Below are 22,832 nucleotides of genomic sequence, written 5' to 3'. Positions count from 1 at the left end.
GGCACCTGTGGCTCTTTCTTTCCCTGTCTGTGTAAGTAATAAAATGTCTGAATCTAAAAAGAGCTTGTTTTTGTCACTAGCAGAATCTATCAGACTCACCTCTTGCTTGACAGTGGGTTCTGTGGGATTTTCTACATAGATAGTCCAATTATACAGAGATCAATTCTAGTAATCAGCTTTGGGATTTCCCTCCTTAGTCACTTGTACTCTTCATTGCAGCTTTCCCTTTCAAGTGGTCATAAATTTCTTGGTTGCTGGCTCGGAGTTATAATGCGGTATTCACACTACTTAACTTGATAAACAGGAATGTAGTTCTTATAGGTCTGTTTCCTCAGCAGCTGTTCTGTGTAGGTGGGAGAATGTGTCTTTACAGGTGGGATTTCTGTTTGGATGTGTGGGAAAGGAGAAGGCATATTGATAAGTAGACAAACAGACATATCTATGCAAATACGCAACTGCAGAAATAGGCGAGGAGAGCTAGTTTATTGCATGAAATCAATACTGAAGAATTGGACATCCAGTCAAGAACGGAGAGGCCAGGCACGATGGTTCACACTTGTAATCCCAGCACTTTGGGAGGCTGGGGCAGGTGGATTTCTTGAGCTCAGGATTCCAAGACCAGAACATTGTAGGACCCTAACTCTATGAAAAATACAAAAAAATTAGCCAGGCCAGGAGGTGCCTGCCTGTAGTCCCAGCTACTCAAGAGGCTGAGGTGGGAGGATGGCTTCAACTTGGGGGGCAAAGGTTACAGTGAGCCAAGATAGCACCATTGCCCTCCAGCCTGGGAGACAGAGAGATACGGTGTCTCAAAAAAAAAAAAAAAAAAGAGAGAGAGAGAGAGGAGGGAGGAGGAAGAGATTCTAGAGACTCTCTACTAACAATGCACTTTTACAAAGCTCTAATACCTGTGCCTTATCCTTCTTTCACCCTCCCACCCTTCTCACTGTGACACAGGGAAGAAACCAGTAGAAAATGGAGGGGCATGCTCTAATAATACCCCACATGTAATCCCATCACACAGTGAGACACACAAGAGCATTTTCTTGGACAAGGCACTCCACAAACCAAAAAAAAAAAAAAAAAAAGGTGCTGCTTTCCTATCTGTTCTATGAATCCCAGAGATCCATCCTACCACCGCCTATTTTTGTTGTTGTTGTTCTCCCTGGCACAGTTTTGCAGCCCCTGCTGTTCTTCTAGATTATGCTGCAACTTCACAAATTCTCCTACGTGACTCTGAAAAATTATAGACAGTGCAGGTCTGCAGGTGAACTGAGACGGGGAGTAGAGGGACTCCTTGAAACTTCAGGGTGGAGGAATATGGGGAGCCTAGAGACAGCCGGTGTTTGGTGAGTAATTTGATCTTAGATAAGCAAGAGTTAAGGAATATCTTCCAAGTGGTTTTCCCTTGGGCGGTGTTCAAAGAAAGACACTCAGCAGAGTCAAAGCTTAGATAGCTTCCTGGGTAGCCTTTACCCTGAGGATCTGAAGGGTCTGAGGAGGCAGCAACCACTTGGAACAGGTCCAGAAGCATCTCATTAAGCTTTTGATGAATTACTTATGTTCCCTGCAGCTCTTTTTGCCTGACTCTTCCCAAGAAACCACTCCTTCTGCACACCTCCCTAAATGTCGGTAAGTTCATATCCTATATAAGCCCCTATGTAAAGTCACTGACCCATTTCCACTGCTGCTCTCTCGTCCGCTGCTCTGAAGCCTCAACCATGGTGCCCAGAATTTTTGGTAAGGAGACCCCAGCCCTGGGCTAAGCTAATCCCTAATGATATCACATCCCTAATTATTTCTGAACTTCAAAGTTAATTCTCTCTTCCCTATTTAATTATTGGTGTCCCACCTCATAATCACTGCTATGGTGACTGCATTGTAATCTGTCTCCTGAACTGCAAATTCCAGAAGCTTAACTTTTCCCAGAGCCCTCCCTGCCTTTCCTCACCTGCCAAGCCCAGTCCCCAGGACCTGCACCCACAGCCAGTCCCAAAATCCACTCTGAGCTGTTAACAGCAACCAGAGAAGCTCAGAGACATCATCCTGTGCCCCGTGGTCAAGACCCAGTGACCTCAGAATCATTCTTGCTCTCCTTCTGCTTCTCAGCTGCCATCTTCATTTTTGAACTGGGTTCAAACTCAGAAGGAGTCACAGGTGAGAACAGATGCAGTGAGGGAGGAGAGAACAGCATTAAGGTTGGTGGGGAGGTGGTCCTAGGCTGGTCCTTGCAGCCCATCCAGCCCCGACTCTTCCAGATCCTAGACTGTGGCTATGCCAGCCAGCGCCCAGGTGCGGGGAGTGGACCTACAACCCCTTGGAGCAGTGCTGTGATGACGGTGTCATCCTAGACTTGAACCAGACCCGGCTCTGCGGCTCCAGCTGCACCTTCTGGCCCTGCTTCCAGCACTGCTGCCTGGAGTCTTTGGGCTCTCAGAACCAGACAGTTGTGAGGTTCAAGGTCCCAGGCATGAAGCCAGATTGCAAGTCCTCCCCTATCACCAGGATCTGTGCCCAGGTAAGGATCTGATTCCAGTCCAGGCTGTGGGAGGGGAGAGTAGGGAATGGAGTTTGGTTGTCCATGTCCCACCCAGATGTGCAGTCTCTGCTGGGTTCCATACCTTCCCATCTCTCAGTAACCATGCAACTCTGTCTTTCTCCATGTCTCTGTTCCTTCCCCGCCGCTGCTGCTAGCACCCTCCCTCTTATTCCCCTCTCCCGCTTCTCTCCTTCTGCAGGAATACCACCCAAAAAGCCCTCTGTCAAGATCTGACCTCATCTAGACTGTTCTGGGGTAGCAGAGTCACAGAACACTCTAGAATCTAATACTTGGTAATTATACTGCATTGATTTTGTTGTTGTCGTTGTGACAGAGTTTCACTCTGTCCCCCAGGCTGGAGTGCAGTGGCGTGATCTCACCTCACTGCAACCTCTGCCTCCAGGTTCAAGCAATTCTCCTGCCTCAGCCTCCTGAGTAGCTGGGATTACAGGCATGCATCACCATACCTGGCTAATTTTTGTATTTTTAGTACAAACGGGGTTTCACTGTGTTTGATGTTTTTAACTATAAATATTACTTATTAAACTTCCCTTAAACTGAAAGCAGAAAACACATGTGCTATGGTTTGAATGTATCCCCAAAAGTTCATGTAGTAGAAACTTAATTTCCAATCCAACAGTGTTGGGAGGTGAGACCCTTAAAAAGTGATTATGTCATGAGGCCTCTGCCCTCATACATGGATTAATGTTGTTATTGCAGGAGTGGGTTCCTTATCACCAGAGTGACATCCTTATAAAGGATGAGTTCAGACCCCTTTCCCCTCTCGTGTGCATGGGCTCTCTTGTCTTTCTGCATTCTGCCATGGGGTGACACAGCAAGAAGGCCCTTGCCAGATGTGGACCCCTGGACCTTGGACTTCCCAGCCTCCAGAACCATAAGAAATAAATCTCTGTTCTTTTTAAATTATCCAATCCACTTCTGTTATAGCATCAGAAAATGTACAAGACAACATGTTTGTGGAAATTGCACTGGCTTATTTGTAGTTTTTTTTAAGCTACAAAACTAAGAACAAATTTTAGTTTATTGAAACTAAATGACTGGCAAGAGAGGAAGAATGAGCAGTTCCTATGCCATGGAGACCTTTGCCCTGGTCCTGCTGGTGGCCCTGCTGTGCATGAAGAGAGCTCAGGGTCTGCACTGCTACAGGTGCTTGGCAGTCTCGGAAAGGAACTCCTGCCGTGTGGTCATGGGCCTCTTCCAGGAGGGGATCTGTGTCTCCCAGAAAGTGAGCACCTTTCAGGAGATGAGGTCTTGCTTTGTTGGCATTTATCTTGCTTGGTGTTCTCTGAGCTTCCTGGATTTGTGGTTTGGTGTCTGACATTAATTTGGGGAAATTCTCAGTCATTATTGTTTCAAACATTTCTTCCATTCATTTCTTTTTTTTTTTTTTCCTTCTGGTATTGTTATGGAATCTTTGGGGTGTTGCTCTTTCTGGCTGGAAACCTCTGTGGCTGCTGGCACTTTTGCCTGAGTTCTTATCCTGCATCCAGGAAGAAAGGTACACAGACAAACGGAGGGTGAGCAAGACAAAGAGGAGCTTTGTTAAGTGATAGAATAGCTCAGAAGAGACCCACAGTGGGTAGCTCCTCTCTGTAGGCAGGTCATCCTGTCAAGTGTTCAGCCCTCAGCAGAGAGGAGGCCCTGGAGAGGAGAGCTCCTATCTGCAGCTGTTCATCCTGTCATCTTCCCAGCTCTCAGCAGAGAGGGTGGCTCCTCTTCTCAGCTGGTCATTCAGTCATCTCTCCATCCTCTGCCCTCCTCTGGCTGAGCCCATCATTTTTATGGACCTCAGAAGGGAGGAAGTGCATACCAATTGGTCCATGGGTGACCACGGGCACCCAGAAAAGGAACCACAAGTCCCCGCTCCTGGCCTGTGAGTCTAGCAGCCCAGCCCCCAGCCATGAGGCCCTCCCAGGCCTGAAGGTGAGGCCCTACCAGGGACGTGGCCCTTTCCACCCAGGAATCTGTTTGCCTCCTGCTGCTGTTCATGGCCTGCTGGGCTCAGCCCTACCTTTGCTCCAAGATTATGGTAGGCGACAACAACAGGGAGAAGCCAGGCAGCGGAAGCAGGCACTTCCAAGCCTGCAAAGGCAGGGGGGCACTTCTCAGGCTCCCAAGAGTGCAGGAATGCCTGAGGCTGCAGTTGCTGATTTGGGCAGCTGCAGTTGCAGGGGCAGGAGGAGGCTCCTGCCTGCTCCATGGAGCAGGAGGCCTGGGTCTGCAGCCACGCTTTGGGCAGGTGCAGCGGCACCCGGGAAGGCAGGGCTCCTGCCTGCTCCTGGCCCCCCAAGAGCACAGAGAGGCTCAGATCTGCAGCCACAACTTGGGCAGGGCTCCTGGCTGCCCTGTGGAGCATGTAGCCCTGGCTGTGCCCCCTCACAGCCTCGGGAGGGGACTCCTGATCCTCGCTGGGCCTGGGCTGGCATCTGGGGTAGGGGCGACATTGCCACAAGCTGCCTCATTACCCCGGCACTCAGGGATGGCCTAGGACAGAGTGGATCACGGGCCCTGGGCCAGGCCATTTGGAGTGACAGGTTTGGCAATCACTCCAATGCCCAGGTGGACACCAGGGAGGAGACCCCAGCGGCGCAGTGCAGATCCTCCTCCTGAGCCCCAGGAACCTAGCACCCTCAGCAAGGTCGGCACAGTGGCTTCGCCAGTGGCTGGGACCCTGAAGAGAGCACCACTCCCACTTCCCAGCTCGGGCCCCCAAATCATGGCCCCAGATCTGCATCAGGCCCCTTTATCCCACCATAAAAACTAGAAACAAGCTATCTGTGAAAATGCTTTGTGATGTGCCTGAAGGCACTGCTCTCCCACTGCGCTGCTCCCCCGCTACAGGCGACCCAGCCCAATCCCATGGTGCCAGCCCCCAAGACTGCAGCTGTGGAGGTGCTGTCCACCTCCTTCCTGCACCCTCCCTGCAGTGGCCAGCGTGATGGCAGCGGTCACACCAGACAGCCCACTGCTGTCATCAATATTACCATTAAGTGTATGTTACAGGTTTTGTTTGTTTTTGTTTTTGTTTTTTGAGACGGAGTCTTGCTCTGTCGCCCAGGCTGGAGTGCAGTGGTGCAATCTCGGCTCACTGCAACCTCTGCCTCCCAGGTTCAAGCAATTCTCCTGCCTCAGCCTCCCGAGTAGCTGGAACTACAGGCAGGTGCCACCACGCTCAGCTAACTTTTGTATTTTCAGTAGAGACGGGCTTTCACCATGTTGGCCGGCCTGTCTCGAACTCCTGACCTCAAGTGATCCACCCTCCTCGGCCTCCCAAAATGCTGGGATTACAGACATGAGCCATCATGCCCAGCCTGTTACCAGTTTTATAGTTGTCCCAGCATCCTTGGATATTCTACCTTTGTTTTTTTCAGTCTCTTTGTGGGCTGTAAGGAATCCTAATTATCCCACCAGGTTAAGGTTAGAGAGTGCCAAGAATAGAGTCACAGTATCAGTGGGGACGACAAGGGGAACCTGAATTTCAAAACCCATCAGTATCAAGGCACTCTTCACCCTCTCCCCACCAGGTATCACTGAAGGCTGTCAAGAACCTGGACTTCTACCCCGACCTGGCAGTGGAGACAGCACCTCAGCTTCCTTTCCCTGCTATAGTGGTGTCAAACAGAGCCAACTAAAATAAGATTTAAATTATTTCCAGAGTCTCATAATCTAAAATACAACATGTCCAGGTTTTTTTTTTTTTTTTTTTTTTGAGACAGGGTCTTGCTCTATCACCCAGGCTAGAGTGCAGTGATGCGATGATGGCTCATCTCAACACACCTCCTGGGCCCAAGCAATTCTCCCACCTCAGCCTCCCAAGTAGCTGGGACTACAGGCATGCACTACCATGCCCCGCTAATTTTTATATATTTTTTGTTTGGTAAAGAAAATGCATGGTTTTACCATGTTGCCCAGGCTGTTCTTGAGCTCCCGGGCTCAAGTGATCCACCCACATCAGCTTCCCAAAGTGCTGGGATTACAGGTGTGAGCCACCGTGCCCAGCCATAAATTTCTATGTCCGATTAAAGCAAGATGTCTATCAGTCTATGTGTTTGTGCACATATGAGGAAGATCCATGTTTGGAAGGTGCTATTGATGGTATAAGGCAGAACAGAGTGGTTCAGGACCAGCCATGTCAGAAAAACATATTTCAGCCGGGCACAGTGTCTCACACCTGTGATCCCAGCACTTTGGCTGAGGCGGGCGGATCACAAGGTCAGGAGTTCCAGAACAGCCTGACCAACATGGTGAAACCCCGTCTCTACTAAAAATACAACAATTAGCCGGGTGTGGTGGCAGGCGCCTGTAATCCCAGCTACTCTGTTGGCTGAGACAGGAGAATCGCTTAAATCTGGGAGGTGGAGGTTGCAGTGAGCCAAGATTGCGCCATTGCACTCCAGTGTGGATGACAGAGTGAGACTCCGTCTCAAAAAAAAAAAAAAAAAAAAAGAAAGGAAAAGTAAAAGAAAAACATGAGTTTCTCTGTTTTCATAGCATGTAGGCGGGGGGTGGCAAACCCAGCAGCAGCTGTTGCTTGATTCAGGCTGCAGTGCTGAATCTGGGGGGCGAACACAGCACTGTTCTTCCTTCCCCATGCCTCGTGAGCATGTGGCATTCTCTCCCCAGATGCTAGGGTTGCTCTCCTCGCATGGCCATAAGGTCAGCGTGTTACAATGATGGATCCGGATGGCAATGACAGCAGTGAAGGTTGTGCAAATTTGATCAGTAGCTTGATTCCAGTCAGTCTCATCAGAGAATGGGTCCTTACTGTTACAGGATCTTTGGAGTGCTGCTTTTCTGGCCAGAAACCCATGGCTGGTGGCACCTTTGCCCGAGTTTTGCTTGGACCCTCTGGGCTCGTTCTGCCCACTTGGCCTGGCAGGCTTCACTCAGCTTATACTACTGGCCTTGATCCCATGCCAAGGGAGACTGCGAGGGGTGTGTGAGCAAGCATGGGGTCCAGCCACTGCGCAGTCAGACGTGCCAGTTGCTGCCACGGGGCGGGCAGCTCCCGGTGCCAGCATGGTGCCGGCTCTCTGCGAGGCTGCAGCTGGACCCGGTGCCTCACTTCAGCTTCCCTGGCTGGAGCTGGGGAAGGTGGTAGCATCCAGATGCTTGGAGACACCAGGAGCTGCAGGGCCCCAAGAGGGAGTCATAGCCCTGGCTCAGGGAGCTCCCAAGTCTGGGCTCCCTGAAGGGCCACAGCTCTTGTCTCCTTCTCTTTGCCTGCAGCGTGGTGAGCAAGGGGCATGTTTCAGCCCTGTTTGTGTTACAGCTCTTTTAGCCTCGCCATTTAGTGGGTCCTAAGTTCTTGTCCTGCAACCAGGAAGAATGAGGTACATAGACAAGCGAAGGGTGAGCAAGATGAAGAGGAGCTTTACTGAGCAATAGACCAGCTCAGTCTCCTGCAGCAGGCAGCTCCTTTCTGCATGCAGATCATCCCAACAAGTGTCCAGCTCTCAATAGAGAGGGTAGCTCCTCCCTGGAGCTGGTCATCCCATCATCTGCTCCAGCTCTCAGCAGAAAGTATAGCTCCGCTCTGCAGCTGGTTGTCCCATCATCTGCCCTATGCTGGTTGATCCTGGGGCTTTTATGGGCCACAGAGGGGAGGAAGTGCATGCTGATTGCTCCACAGATGGCCATCAATAGGCCCCAAAAAGGCACCACAGGTTCATCCTCTGGTCCTGGGACTGGCAGCCCAGCCCCCAGCCTTCAGGCCCTCCCTGACCTCAAGGTGGGGCCTCACCAGGACCTGCCCCCTTCTGCCCAGGAGGCTGTCTGCCTCCTGCTGCCATCCATGGTGCCCAGGCTGTTTATGCCAAAGGGCACCTGCAGGCCAGTACCAAGCTGCCCTCAGCACCCCCTCAGCTTTCCTCCTATGCTCATCGGTGCCCAAAGTCTGGAGGGGGCTGTGGCAGGGGGCTGGTGTGTCAGCACTGCCCCAGGTATGTGCACACCCAGCCAGGCTGTGACAGTGCCTAGGCTCAGCCCCAACTTTGCTCTAAGATTGCAGTGGGTGCTGACAGCAGGGAGAAGCCAGGCAGCAGGAGGAGGCACTTCTAAGCCTGTGAGGGCAGGGAGTGCCTTCCCAGGCCCCTAAGAGTGCAGAGATGCCTGGGTCTGCAGCCATGGCTTGGGTGGCTGCAGCTATGCCTGGGGGGGTGGGGCTCTGGCCTCCTCCATGCAGTGGGAGCCCCAGGTCTGCAGCCATGACTTGGGCAGCTGCAGCTGTGCCCAGGAAGGTGGGGCTCCTGCCTGGTCCCAGCACCTCCAAGAGCACAGGGAGGCCACAACTTGGGCAGCTGCAGCTGCATCTGGGAGGGTGGGGTTTCTGCCTGCTCCATGGAGTGGAAGGCCTGGGTCCATAGCCATGACTTGGGTGGCTGCAGCTGCACCCGGGGAGCTCCTGCCCCACCAACTTGGAAGGGGCAGGGCTCCCACTTGTCCCCAGCTCCAACCGTCTAGTGGAGTGTGCAGCCCCAACTGTGCCACCTGCCCCCCACTGCGGCCCACGTGATAGCAGTGGCAGCTCCAGACGGGCCACTGCTGCCATCATTACTATGAGCATCTACATGAATAATGAATCACAGCTGCTAATGGACTTAGAAGTTTCCATTAGCAGCTGTGATTGAATTTCCAGAGTTCACAGCCTTATAAAGAGATATCTTTAGTCTGCTGGTCTATAGTCTTCCAAGTGGCAGAACAGGTGGCTAAGACATTGTCAACAACTCCAGAGTCAGAAGACGTAACATGTCCAGCCTTTAGAAATATTGTATAAAGCAGGGGTTGGTAAACTATAACCCACAGACCAAATCTGACCTGTGTGCGCGCACACACACACACACACACACACACACACACACACACACTATACGTGGCCTATTTTAAACAGCCAATGAGTTAATAACGGTTTTTACATTTATAAAACATTTTAAAGCACACATAGACACACAGACACACAGAGAGAGAAACGAATATGCAACAGAGATTATATGTGGTCCATAAAGCCTAAAATATTTACTACCTGGGGCTTATAGAAAAAGTTCGCCAATCCCTGGACTAAGGCAAGAGTAACAGTTTTCAATTCAGCCCATTTTAAACCAGTGCTTATCACCACAGTTGCTAATGGAGTGGGATGGCTGCTGTCACCTTGTGTTGGGGACCAGCCTCAACACCACCCGTAGGGTACCCAAAGTCCAGTGGCGACGAAGGAATGAGAAGAGACAGATTAAGAGTGCATAAAGGGTGGGGTGCCAGGGGGCCAGCTGCACTTTTGGAGACTGCAAAAGGTGCCAAACTCTGGTCTCCACACTATTGAGTACAATCACTTAGATCTAAGAAGCAGATATTCAGGGGTGAAACGGTGAAAGGGGGGCAGTGTGTCATACACCTAATCTATAGCAATGGCGGTTTAGGTAAATTGTCTTTGTGCTGAAGCAGCATAAACTTAACTACTGATTTATTCTTTAACTCATTGGAGAGCAGCTGTGGGGAGTGGGCGTAACTAGGAGCTGGCATATCTGGCCACATTCCAATGCTTCAAAGGAGTGTCTTTCTCCTTGAGCACAGTGCTTGTAAATAAGAGAGCAGGTCACGCTCTGGCCATGGGAACGTGATGGCAATTAGAAGGCTTTCCTCATCAGAGGCCTCCTGTGGCTTTCCACAACTTATTGTCCCATATTTTTTACGGCCAGTTTATGCAGGCACCGCACAAGCCCTTTTCCCAACAACCTTGTCATCACCAGCACCTTTTCTTTTCTTCTTTTGTAATTACTTTTTGTGTTGAACTCTTACAGACTCACAGGAAATTGAATAGTACATACAGTCCCACGTAACATTCATCCAGTATTCCCACAGTGGGAACATCTTATATAACCATAGTATAATATCAAAACCAGGAAAGTGACATGGGTACATTACTGTTAACTAGATTACAGAGGCCCTTATTCAGTATTCACCAGTTTTGCATTCCTGTGTGTGCACGCATGTGCATGTGTGTTTCTATGCAATCTGATCCATGTAAATATTTGTATACCTACCACCACAATCAAGATAGAGACCCACAAAGGAATCCCCTTGTGTTACCACTATAGTGGCATGCACACACACATACATGCACATACACAAACACACTGTATCTGTCCCTTTGCAAATACCAATCTGTTCTCCATCTCTGTTGTGTTCTTATTGTAAGAATGTTATATAGGCTGGGCGCTGTGGCTCATACGTGTAATCACAGCACTTTGGGAGGCCAAGGCGGGTGGATCACCTGAGGTCAGGAGTTCAAGACCAGGTTGGCCAACATTGGTGAAACCTCATCTCTACTAAAAATACAAAAATTAGCCAGGCGTGGTAGTGCACTCCTGTAATCCCAGCTACTTGGGAGGCTGAGGCAAGGAGAATTGCTTGAATCTGGGAGGCAGAGGTTGCAGTGAGAGTGAGCCAAGATTGTACCACTGCACTCCAGCCTGGGTGACACAGCAAGACTCCGTCTAAAAAAAAAAAAGTTATATAATTGGAATTGTACAGTATGAAATCTTTTGAGATTGACTTTTTTTCACTTAGCATAATGCCCTTGAGATTTATCCAGATTATTGCATGTATCAATAGTAGTTCTTTTTTTCTTTTATTTCTTAACCCAGTAATATTCCTGTCTTAGTCCATTTTTTGTTGCTTATAACAGAATACCTGAAACTGGGTAATTTATAAAGAAACAAAATTTATTTCTTACAGTTCTGAGGCTGAAACTGTGGGGTCCTTCTGATGACAGCCTTCTGGCTAGTAGGGACTCTACAGGGTGTTGAGGCAGCATGGGGCATCCCATGGCGAGGGGGCTGAGGATGCTAGCTAAAGTCTCTCTTCCTCTTCTTATAAAGCCACCAGTCCTACTACCATGATAACCCATTCATCTATTAACTCATTAATTCATGAATGTATTAATTCATTTATGAAAACAGAACTCTCACGACCCAATCACTTTTTTTTTTTTTTTTTTTTGAGGCACAGTTTTGCTCTTGTTGCCCAGGCTGGAGTGCAATGGTTCAATCTCGGCTCATTGCAACCTCCACCTCCCGGGTTCAAGTGATTCTCCTGCCTCAGCCTCCCGAGTAGCTGGGATTACAGGCGCCCACCACCACAGCCAGCTAATTTTTTGTACTTTTAGTAGAGACAGGGTTTCATCATGTTGGCCATGCTGGTCTCGAACTCCTGACCTCGGGTGATCCACCCGCCTCGGCCTTCTAAAGAGCTGGGATTATAGGCGTGAGCCACCACGCCCAGCCCATTTTTTTAAAGGAAATGAAACAAGAAGAAAAATGAAATGCCCTATGACTTTGGACATCAGCATAAAACTCAGTAACTCTGCTCTCGGTCTTTACATTATGGTTGCTATTACTGTTCGTAGGAGCCCGCTACTCCCTGGGAGAGGTAGGCCCTCAGGAAAATCACAGAACAGGATCCCTGTTCCGCTAAAGGGCTGCCCTGTGACTGACAGGTGCGGGAGAGAAAGTGCGCGAAAGAGGACAAACGGGGAGGGCGCGCCCTCTGGTGGCTGAAGGAGGGAACCGCGTAGCATCTTTTCTCCAGCGCCAAGAACAAGCTGAGGATGCGACCTGGGAGCCTGTTTCCCTGACCCGCAGCAGGCCAATCGGGTCATCCACGTGAAATATCGTATATCTGGCTTTTAAAAATAGTTATTAGATGTTTGTTAATTTGCTTCCTGTCTTCCCCACTAGAATGTGGGTACAGGAAGTCCTGGGGGTTTTGTTGTTGTTGTTGTTGTTTTGTTTTGTTTTGTTTTGGACAGGGTCTGGCTCTGTTGCCCAGGCTGGAGTGCAGTAGCGCAATCTCAGCTCACTACAACCTCTGCCTCCCGGGCTCAAGCGATTCTCCTGCCTCAGCCTCCCAAGTAGCTGGGATTACAGGCGCCCGCCACCACGCATGGCTAATTTTTGTATTTTTAGGGGAGACAGGGTTTCCTCATGTTGGCCAGGCTGATCTCGAACTCCTGATCTCAAGTGATTTGCCCACCTCGGCCTTCCAAAGTGCTGGGATTACAGGTGTGAGCCACCATGCCCGGCCAAGGAGGAGTTTTTTAACTGACTTAATTGTAACAGATTAAATCAGGGCAGCTAGTGAGTCTGATATTTAAAACTTCAATTTTCTAAAACATATAGGGAATAAATCTAATTTCCCCCATCCAAAAAAAAAAAAAGTGCACAAGTAATACAGTCTCTCAGGATTAAAGGCAACATAATAATCACTCATTGAAGTTGCAGTAAACGCTCACAAGGCATGTTTCAATTTTAGGCCAACAAGATACACAATAGGCCCAGTGCAGTGTCTCATGTCCATAATCTCACCATTTTTGGAGGCCGAGGCAGGAGGATCCCTTGAGCCCAGGAGTTCGAGTCTGCAGTGAGCTATGATGGTGCCACTGTCCTCCAGCCTGGGTGACAAAGCAAGACTCTGTCTCTAAAATGAAATTTAAAATAAAAATAAATTTAGAGAGTGAGGTGGGAGCCAGAATTTGAGGGCTGAGGAAGGAAGTCGAGGAGCCAGGCAGGCCAGGTCTTACCTCAGCTTCTTTCCTCGAGGTCACCGAGGTGCCGGGCAGAACCAGCTCCCAGGGACAGGGTACACAGCTACGCACAAAACTTATGGACTATACGAGCCGCTCCATCATCCACAATGCAAAAGGCCCTGTGCCACAAGGATAGCAAGCTCACCCTGTTGGAGTCAGAGTGAGAAGCTCAGGGGCTACCCTGAACCTGACAGCTGGATCCTGGGTGTTCGGCTTGACCACCTGGTCCATGGAGATGATCTTCAACTTTATTTAAAGTGTTTGTATTGTATGTAAAAATAAGTAAGTAAATATGGCTCACACCTGTATGTAAAAATAAGTAAATATGGCTCACACCTGTATGTAAAAATAAGTAAGTAAATATGGCTCGCACCTGTATGTAAAAATAAGTAAATATGGCTCACACCTGTATGTAAAAATAAGTAAGTAAATATGGCTCACACCTGTAATCCCAGCATTTTGGGAGGCCGAGGCAGGCAGATCACCTGAGGTCAGGAGTTCGAGACCAGCCTGGCCAACACAGTGAAACCCCCATCTCTACTAAAAAAAAAAAAAAAAAAAATACAAAAACTAACTGAGCATGGTGGTGGGCACCTGTCATCCCAGCTACTCGGGAAGCTGAGGCAAAAGAATTGCTTGAACCCAAGAGGCGGAGGTTGTGGTGAGCCAAGATTGTGCCACTGCACTCCAGCCTGGGCAACAGAGTGAAACTGTCTCAAAAAATAAATAAGTAAATACATTTTTTTAAAGATACAGACTAAATAAAACTCTCGCAATGGAAGGCTTCACTCCAGCTGGCTAATGTTTATATTCTTAGTGTCTTTAAGGGATCTGTGCCTCAAATGAAAGAACAGGCAAAAGAAAGGGAAAAAAGAAAATAAAAATTAAAAAAAGGAATGTGATGTGTAAATAGTCCTGTCTTTTTACAAAAGGCTGGCTTGGTGTTTTGTTGTCTTAAAGCTAAGGCACAAAGTTCCTGAATTCGTTCCAGGTTCCTCTATTTAAAACTTATACCCGGTGTGTCTGAAGTCCCCAAGGGAACAGGGTAGTCAAAGCATGTTCAAGGGCAGCAAGAAGGGGACAGTGGCTGCAGGAGTCAGAAAGAGGCTTTTGGGAGTAAGCAAGGTGAGGCTGGGATGGGGGCAGCCCATACTGTAGGCAGCCCATGCTGTTGGCCATGGGGAGGAGCTTGGGCCTCATTCGAGGAATCATGAGATGCCACTGAAAAATGTGACTCATTTTTGAGGGTGACTTTAGAAAAGATCTGAGCAGAGCTTTGGCTTCACAGAGGCCAGAGTGCATCCTGGGAGGTCACTGAAGAGGCAGGGCAAAATCGAGGTGAAAGGAGGTGGTGTCTGGACCAGGGTGTAGAGAATGGAATTAGATAGAAGAGTTCTAATTCATCACAGTGGCATTCCTTGGTGGTGGGTTGCATATCCATTCAATCAAGTAGCTATTTAGTGAGCACCTACCATGTGCTGGGCATTCTTTTGGGTACTGGGTACAACAGAGGAAGGAACAGGAATTAGTCAAGGATGGTGCTCAAATGTACGGCTTTTGTAATGGGAAGATGGTGATACCATTTCCTTAGACAGGAACTCCTGTGGGAGTGCTGATGGGGACGAGAAGGTCATGAGTCATTTTGCATTGGAGGTGCCTGTGGGACATCCAAGTGGAGGCGTCAAGTGGCCAGGTGGATACACAGATCCAGAACTCAACTGAGAGCTCCAGACTAGACATTGAAATACAGGAATCCTCTGCATTTTGACTGTGGCTGAAGCCATTATGTGGATAAGATCACTCAGCACAAAATATATGGTTTGAGGGTCCAGGAGGGAAGAATTACTCTGAAAAAAAGAGAGAGAAAAAAAAATACCAGCCAGAGAAGCAGAAGGAAAATCAAGGCAGTCTTACATCACAAAAGCTAAGGGAAATAAGTATTTTGAGAAGGAGGAAGTGGTCGACTGTGTCAATTGCTATCCAATTTCCCAAGATCATGTAGCTAATAAGGGGCAGAATGGAAATTTAAAACCAGATCTACCTATATAATAAACAGAACCTGGGCAAACGGCTAGGCATCTGGAAACAAGATCAGACCCCTACCTCACACCACATGCAAGTATACATTTTAGCCGAGATAAAGATCTAAAAGTAAAACACAAAATAATCTTTTTTAAATAGAAAAAGTTTTACAATCTTAGTGTGAAAAGTCCCTCCTAAGGCAAGACAGGAAACACAGAAACCATAAAAGAAAAACCTAGATATTTTTTAACAGATTACAGGAAAAGGTTTACAGCACATTTGATAAGACATAGGGTTAAGATCCCCCATATACAACTCAACAAGAAAATGATCAGAAGAGATGAACACACAGTTTGAAGATGGATGCTGATAGCCGTAAATATGTAAAAAGATAATCACCTCTCTAATGTTCAAGGAAATGCAAATAAAGCAATAATGAGATCTTGTTCTTTGGATTAGTAAAACATTTAAAAACTGATCACATTGTGGGAAAAATAAATACTAAAATCTTTTTGGTATTGTATTTACCAATTCCTATTAAAATTTTAAGTGTAGCTCTACTTCTTAATCCAGGCACTGGATACACAGGTGGATTCACTTCATGAAAATTCATAAGCTCACTACTCTATTAAGTCTATCAACTCTATAAAAAATGTGTTTACACACTTTTTATATTACATTATTCTTTAATGCTTCTAAAAAAACTGAAATACACAAAATGTACACACCCAAGAAGTCAAAAATCCCAATTATGGGATTCTTTTGTTCATTTTGCAAATAATAACAAAAAGGCAAACAACCCAATTTTTTTTAATGGGCAATGGATATGAATAGGTAATTGACAAAAGAGCAAGCCCAAATATAGACAGCAAATACAGAAAAATACCCAGTCTCCTGAGTGGGTATAAAAATGCCAAAGGAGCTGTCACTTTATACTTATAAATTTAAGAAGTGATAACACTGGCCAGGCAAGGTGGCTCATGCCTGTAATCCCAGCACTTTGGGAGGCTGAGGTGGGTGGATCACCTGAGCTCAGGAGTTCGAGATCAGCTTGGCCAACATGGCGAAACCCCATCTCTACTACAAATACAAAAATTAGCCGGGTGTGGTGGTACATGCCTGTAATCCTAGCTACCTGGGAGGCTGAGGCAGGAGAATGGCTTGAACCCAGGAGGTGGAGGTTTACAGTGAGACAAGAGATCATGCCACTGCATTCCAGCCTGAGTGACAGAGTGAGACTCTGACTCAAGAAAAAAAAAAAAAAGAAGTGATAACACCCACTTCTGGGGTCGGGGTGAGGAGGCTCCAAAACATTACTGGTGAAAAATATGAATTATTAATGGTTTTTTGGGGAAAATGATCTGGTAATATTAATTAAATATGTATACTCATTGACCTAATAACTCTGTGTTTATAATTTACTTATAAATGCACCAGTGCATAGGGATATATGTCTGAAAATATTTTGCGTAGTGTGGGGAAAATACTGGAAAACCTTCAAAAACTAAAAGATCCACAATGCTGAACTGATACTATAGCATATTGTGCAACTATTATAAAGAATAAATTAAAATTAGATGTACTGCCCTGGCGAGATGCCCATGAAATATTAGGTGACAAAAGGTAAACTGATGCACATGGTTTTGATTTTGTTGTTGTTTTTTTTTTAATGTCCTTATATAAGTTTGTAGGGAGGAGAATACGGTTTATAACTCTGCAGGCAGAAAGCCTGTAGCCAAACCCTGGCTTCACCACCTCCTGTATGTGATCATCCCCCCGGGCCTCAGTTCCGTCAACTGTAAGAGGGGTTAATAATAACATGGATCTGGCAAGCTTGTCATTGAGTATATGATAATTTCTGAAAAGTGCTACAGATGCCTGGTGCACAATTCAGTAACAGCATGAGTACAATGTATGTGAGAATGCAGAACACGGAAGATGAAAACACACCACACAGGTCAGGCACGGTGGCTCACGCCTATAGTAATCCCAGCACTCTGGAACACTGGCAGGTGGCTCACCTGAGGTCAGGAGTTCGACACCAGCCAGGCCAACATGGCAAAACCCCGTCTCTACCAAAAATATAAAAATTAGCTGGGCGTGGTGGTGTGCGCTTGTAATCCCAGCTACTCAGGAGGCTGAGGCAGGAGAATCGCTTGAAGCCAGGAGGCGGAGGTTGCAGTGGCCCAAGATCGCACCATTGCACTCCAGCCTGGGTGACAAGAGCAAAACTCCATCTCAAAAAAAAAAAAAAGGAAAATATTATTTATAAAATAGAAAATTAAAAAAAAATTTTTAAATACACATTTTTAAAAACCACTTGCAGGCTCTCACACACTGCACATCCAGGATTCACACGCAGGCAGCCTGGCTCTAGACGCGGGGCTCCAGTGCCTCCGGTGTCTCAGCCCGTGACTTCCCTGCTCCCAACCTCAGTTTACTCCACTGTGAAATGGACTTCCAGATACTCACCTCTTGAGTTTGCTGCAAGCGTAAATGGCATCAGGCTTGGACCTGGGGGAAGGAAGTGTTTTTAAAATGGGTAGCTTTGTTACCTCAGTCCTTGCGGGGAGAAGATGTGCCAATGCCCCGGGCCTCTGCGATGTAAGGTCCTGTTGAGTTGTTCAATGTTCCACTGAGAGGAGAGACAAGCAGGACCGGGATCCCGGCCCCGGGTCTTCCAGAAACGGCGGAACGAAGCGCCCAGGGGCCTGTGCGTCCCTCCCTGCTGAGCGAGGGGGCCTGTCATTGCCGTGGGCGTGACCCAGACCCCAACCACAGTGCATCCCGCCCTGGCCCAGCCAGAGAAGGAAGCTGAGTCTGGGGTCTGCTGGGCCAGCAGGAAGTCCCAGCAGGGTGTGAAGCAAGACTTTCCGGGCCACTGCTGGAATCCCCCAGCAGATAAAGGCGGCCCCTCCACCGGGCGCTCCTAGCGGTCTCCCGGCCCCTGCGGCCCTGCCACTATGTCCCGCCGCTGCGCGCTGCTTGCCTGGGCTCTCCTCGGCCTCCTTCGACTCGGAGCGGCTCAGGAGACAGAAGACCCGGCCTGCTGCAGCCCCATAGTGCCCCGGAACGAAGTGTAAGGCCCTGGCATCAGAGTGCACCCAGCGCCTGAGCCTGCCCTTACGCTATGTGGTGGTGTCACACACGGCGGGCAGCAGCTGCAACACCCCCGCCTCGTGCCAGCAGCAGGCCCGGAATGTGCAGCACTACCGCATGAAGACACTGGGCTGGTGCGACGTGGGCTACAAGTGAGTGTGGCGCGGAGGCACGGGCTGGACTGGGGACCCCAGAGGCAAAGGTGTGCAAGTGCCCGCCAGCGGGACCAGTTCTAGGCCCGGTACTGAGGCCACCTGGCTGACACCCTGAGCAGCTTACTGAACCTCACGAGGTCATTTCTTCCTCGGGTCAGCACGTGGGCCGGGGCAGGTGCTCACAGCACAAAGATGCGTGAGAAGGGGGGATGGGCTGAAATCCAAGCCCCGCTCCCGGGAAGAAGGGGCAGACTTTGCCTAACACACACCAAGGTGTCCGCCACGCCTTATGAAGGCGCCCCTTCCTGATGCCTGGTGCCTTTGTTAGGAGGCGGAAAACCAGGCTGACTCAGTGTGGAGCTGGGTTCCAGGGTCAGCTCATCTTATTGCTGGCTGAGGCCCGGGGCGGGTCCTCCCGGCTTCAGCTTCCTCCTCGGCAAAGTCAATGGAATCGCGGCCCATCTGCTCCTTAGATGAGCCAATACAGGCAAAGCACCTAGGAACTGCCTGGCACACGGGGGCCCGCAAAGCCACGGGCTATTACCATTAGGCACCTACTATGTGCCAGGCAGTGTGCCAGATGTGGCAAGGAGAACGGTGCCACTCTAGCCTCCTGGGGTTGAAAGACCAGCAGGGAGAAACAAGCCAAGGCCACAGGTGAATTCAGACGGTGATAGAGGCGATGGATAAAAGGAAAGAGGTGAAGGAGGGTGACCTCAGGCTGGGACCAGACCCACACAGGCTCCTTGGAAGGGTGGGGCAAGGGAAGGCCTCCCTGAGGGTGGCTGCCTTGGCTCTGGGATGGGGGAGCAGACAGAGGCCTGCAGGTGGCAGGGGGTGCTGGGGGCAAAGCCAACGGGGTTGAGTGGGCGGGTCCTGTGGGAAGGACAGGGTGGCTGAACACAGCCGGGCGAGCGGAATGAAATGAGGAAAGGGCCGGACCAGGCAGGGCTTTGTGGACCACAGTGAGGACTGTAGCTTTTACTCCGAGATGGGCGCCATGGGAGGCTTCCCCCCTCAGAGCAGGGACCAGGGCTAGTGTAGGTACAAGAGACTCCCTCTGGCTGCCGTGGGGAGAACAGACTGTAAGGGGTGCCGGCTGAAGCAGGCTGAAGCAGGTCCGGGGCCACGCCTACCAGCTACCTCCTCCTTAGAATGGGCTGCAGTCCAGCCTGACGGTTTCCACAGGGAGGGAACGTTTCAATCCTGCAGGCTCTCAGACCCAGGTAAGCATCAGAATCTCCTGCAGAGCTTATTGGAGGAACACGCAGGTCCCCAGAGACCACTTCAATAGCCCCCACCCAGGGGACACATGTTCTCAGGACCTCCTAAGGCTGTGTCTCACACACACACACACAAAACCCACCCAGAGAAGTCTAGAAGTGTCCAAAGGTATTCCCAGCCCTTCCAGTTCAAGATTTTATCAAAGACTCCAACTTCAATGTTTTGTTTCCAAGACTCAGGCGCTCTGATCCTAAGTGTTCCCATGAGGTCACGAAGGCCCGAGCCTCGAGTCCACATCACCACATACAGAAGCAGCCGCTGTCTGGCCCTCAGCTTTTAGGATTCCGAATCTGGTTCTAACGTTCTGAATCCCCTTTCCATGTCACGTCACCTTCTCTCTCTGAGCCTCGTTTCTTCACCTGTAAATGGGGCTTCTGACTGTACCCGCTTGGCGACAGTGGCTGAGGTTTCAATGAGATGCATTCATGCAACAAATGACCAGGGAGAACCAACCACCCCCGACCCCAGCACCATCATGCCAGGCTCCGGGAATATGGCAGGGCCATAACCAGCCAGTCCCAGCAGCCAGCATCACTGGGGCCAGATTCTGGGAGCTGGCTTCCTAAGCAGCAGATTCGGGACTCGAGATTCGGAAGTTCCAACATTCTGTGCGTCGTTAATGACACTGTGAGCGCGGGGGCTGAGTTGGCACATACTGCAGCTCCAAGGCACTGATCTTCTAGTTCATTCCCATTTGCCAAGTCAGACATGCTCAATCAGGCTGAATGAATCAGCCTTAAGGATCTGCTGCCAGGCTTGGAAACCTCAAAGAGGCAGGTGCTGGGGCTCCAGGGTCGGTATCTAGTTACGACCCCAACTCTGAGTCTCTGATCCTGTCCCCCAGTGGACCCCGAGGGCAGGAAGCAAGCTGGGGCAAGGGCAGAGTTCTGAGAGGCAGGGGGCTCTGAGTAGCTTTTACAAATTATGTCGCTTTCTGAGTCTCTGCTCTCTCTGCTTAAGATGAGGATGATAAGAGTCCCTGCCTTGGCTGGGCACGGTGACTCATGCCTGTAATCCCAGCACTTTGGGAGGCCAAAGGCGGGCAGATCACCTGAGGTCGGGAGTTTGAGACCAGACTGGCCAACATGGTGAAACCCCATCTCTACTACAAATACAAAAATTAGCCAGGTGTGGTGGCACATGCTTGTAATCCCAGGTACTCAGGAGGCTGAGGCACGAGAATCACTTGAACCCAGGAGGCAGAGGTTGCGGTGAGCTGAGATCATGCCACTGCACTCCAGCCTGAGCAACAAGAGTGAAACTCCGTCTCAAAAAAAAAAAAAAAAAAAAAAAAAAAGGCTCTGCCTCAGAGGGCTGTCCTGCAAGGATTCAGTAAAACAGGACTTCCACAAATCCTCTAGGGAGGCAGGAGAGAGCAAGGCACAAGAGCACATGGGTGGGGACCATGGAGGCCTGGTTAAAAACCCCAGCTGTGCCCCAGACAGGCTGTGTGACCCCGGGGCAGGTGATTCTACCGCTCTGATTCTGTCTATATAAAACGGGGGTGGTAGTGACTCACAGGGTTGCTGTGAGGATGAAGAAAAGGTGTATGCAGAGCTGTGCTTGGCACATGGCAGGGGCCCAATAAATGACCACAGTCATTGTTACTGTCGTGGGAAATTAATGGGTGAGAAGGATGCTGGGGAAGTTGTGTGCACCACGGCAGTAACGGAGGCAGGGTGAGTGGAGGAAGGAGGAGGAGTCCTCCTCGGGAAACCCTCCCTCACTCATCAAGCCCCCCCACCTCCCCATGCAGCTTCCTGATTGGAGAAGACGGGCTCGTATACGAGGGCCGTGGCTGGAACTTCACGGGTGCCCACTCAGGTCACTTATGGAACCCCATGTCCATTGGCATCAGCTTCATGGGCAACTATATGGGTGAGTGACTGTCCAGCCAGTCGGGATGGGGGCTGACACGGGGCCCTACACTATCACTTCCCCTTCGGGGAGGCCCCTGCCTGACTCCTACCTCTGCCTCCTCCAGATCAGGTGCCCACACCCCAGGCCATCCGGGCAGCCCAGGGTCTACTGGCCTGCGATGTGGCTCAGGGAGCCCTGAGGTCCAACTATGTGCTCAAAGGACACCGGGATGTGCAGCGTACACTCTCTCCAGGCGACCAGCTCTACAACCTCATCCAGAATTGGCCACACTACCGCTCCCCCTGAGGCCCTGCTGATCCGCACCCCATTCCTCTCCTCCCATGGCCAAAAACCCCACTGCCTCCTTCTCCCATAAAGATGTAGCTCAAAATGTGTTCCTCAGCATGTCCCACCACACACCTCCCCTCCTTCTCTCCCTCCCACAAGACCAAAGCCCTCCCACCCCTTCCCCTCCCAGCACTCTCCTCACTGGTGCTTGGAACCCAGAGGCCCCGGCCCTGAACCAAGACCCCGGAGATCCCAGCTCGAGAGCAACATCACAGCTCAGAACCCAGAGGTCTCAGGTCAGAGCCCAGGAATCAGCACCAAGGCAGCCTGGATGTCACCAACAGTGGGTCCTGGGGGTCCTCCTGGGCAGTGAACCACGCTGCAAGACACCTCCTTCCCACCACACAGCCAAAGGCATCCTGCGCAGAAACTTTGCTTGGACTCCTTTAGGGATGGGCTGCTCACTACTCCTCCCAGGTCTGCCCTTGCACTGTTTAGAGTGTACAAGCTTTTCCTAGGCCTGAGTCCCAATCTGCCTCCGAGGCACAGACACACAGGTCCCAATTATACCCCCCAATTTCTCTTCCTCCACATTTCTCCTCACTCCACCCTCACCCTTTAGTCATAAGCTGAGGGGTCCCCAGGGCAAATATGTTTATTTACAAAATGCACACATCCTCCCTCCCAGCATGCACTGCCTGGGGAGAGGGCAGGGTCAGGGCCTCACACACTTGAGACCCCAGGGGCAGCAGGAGGGACGGGGCCAGGGCAGGGACCGGGCAGGGCTGGAGGCCACCCTGGCCCCACCCCCCACACCATACCCAGCAAGTGGGTGGGGGATGGAGGGGCAGTACCCCTTCTCCACGTTATGACCGCATGTCCAGTCGGTTCATGTACTCCTGCAAGGCCTTCAGGCGTGCGTCTATTTCGGCCATGTCAGCCGCCTGGTGGTCCGAGCTGTACTCTGTGAGAGCAGGTGTAGGTA

General features: G+C 50.1%; 3 protein-coding genes and 1 non-coding gene across 11 annotated transcripts in view; 2 read left to right on the top strand and 2 right to left on the bottom strand.

Moving 5' to 3' along the window:
- Positions 1 to 464: 464 nt before the first annotated feature.
- The window catches only part of CCDC61 (coiled-coil domain containing 61), a 45,220-nt gene continuing 22,852 nt past the window's right edge, over positions 465 to 22,832 (bottom strand). For 3 of the 5 annotated variants that reach the window (XM_031004555.3, XM_055369783.2, XM_063701468.1), the window contains one exon: positions 22,487 to 22,811. In XM_031004555.3, the coding sequence (XP_030860415.1) occupies positions 22,714 to 22,811 (98 nt within the window). In that variant the 3' untranslated portion in view covers positions 22,487 to 22,713. Of the gene's footprint in view, positions 643 to 12,334; positions 13,031 to 13,133; positions 22,812 to 22,832 lie in introns of those variants that run through there. The other 2 variants (XM_063701466.1, XM_031004554.3) reach the window with 2 other exon arrangements.
- Positions 647 to 5,507, top strand: IGFL4 (IGF like family member 4). 4 transcript variants are annotated; one of them, XM_055369788.2, is made up of 5 exons: positions 649 to 1,740; positions 2,110 to 2,157; positions 2,235 to 2,518; positions 2,739 to 2,832; positions 3,260 to 3,514. In XM_055369788.2, the coding sequence occupies exons 1-4, from the start codon at positions 1,722 to 1,724 to the stop codon at positions 2,781 to 2,783; spliced, it is 396 nt and encodes a 131-aa protein (XP_055225763.1). In that variant the 5' UTR covers positions 649 to 1,721; the 3' UTR covers positions 2,784 to 2,832; positions 3,260 to 3,514. The 4 variants fall into 4 exon arrangements, with proteins under 4 accessions (XP_055225761.1, XP_055225763.1, XP_055225762.1 ...); XM_055369786.1 differs by lacking the exons at positions 2,739 to 2,832; positions 3,260 to 3,514 and adding an exon at positions 2,894 to 3,102 and having other exon boundaries at positions 647 to 1,740; XM_055369787.2 differs by lacking the exons at positions 2,739 to 2,832; positions 3,260 to 3,514 and adding an exon at positions 5,120 to 5,507.
- On the top strand, positions 18,125 to 21,865 carry PGLYRP1 (peptidoglycan recognition protein 1). The gene is given in 4 exon segments (XM_004061009.5): positions 18,125 to 18,238; positions 18,240 to 18,412; positions 21,456 to 21,577; positions 21,684 to 21,865. Coding segments are annotated over 4 exon segments (591 nt in total).
- Positions 22,052 to 22,162, bottom strand: MIR769 (microRNA mir-769). Its single transcript, NR_106352.1, has one exon. It is a non-coding gene; the product is annotated as a microRNA mir-769 (primary transcript).

The sequence above is a fragment of the Gorilla gorilla genome, chromosome 20, assembly GCF_029281585.2.
Source record: "Gorilla gorilla gorilla isolate KB3781 chromosome 20, NHGRI_mGorGor1-v2.1_pri, whole genome shotgun sequence".
Lineage (NCBI taxonomy): Eukaryota > Metazoa > Chordata > Mammalia > Primates > Hominidae > Gorilla > Gorilla gorilla.
Note: the sequence above shows the minus strand (reverse complement) of the source record. Positions and strands in the feature narration are given on the sequence as shown.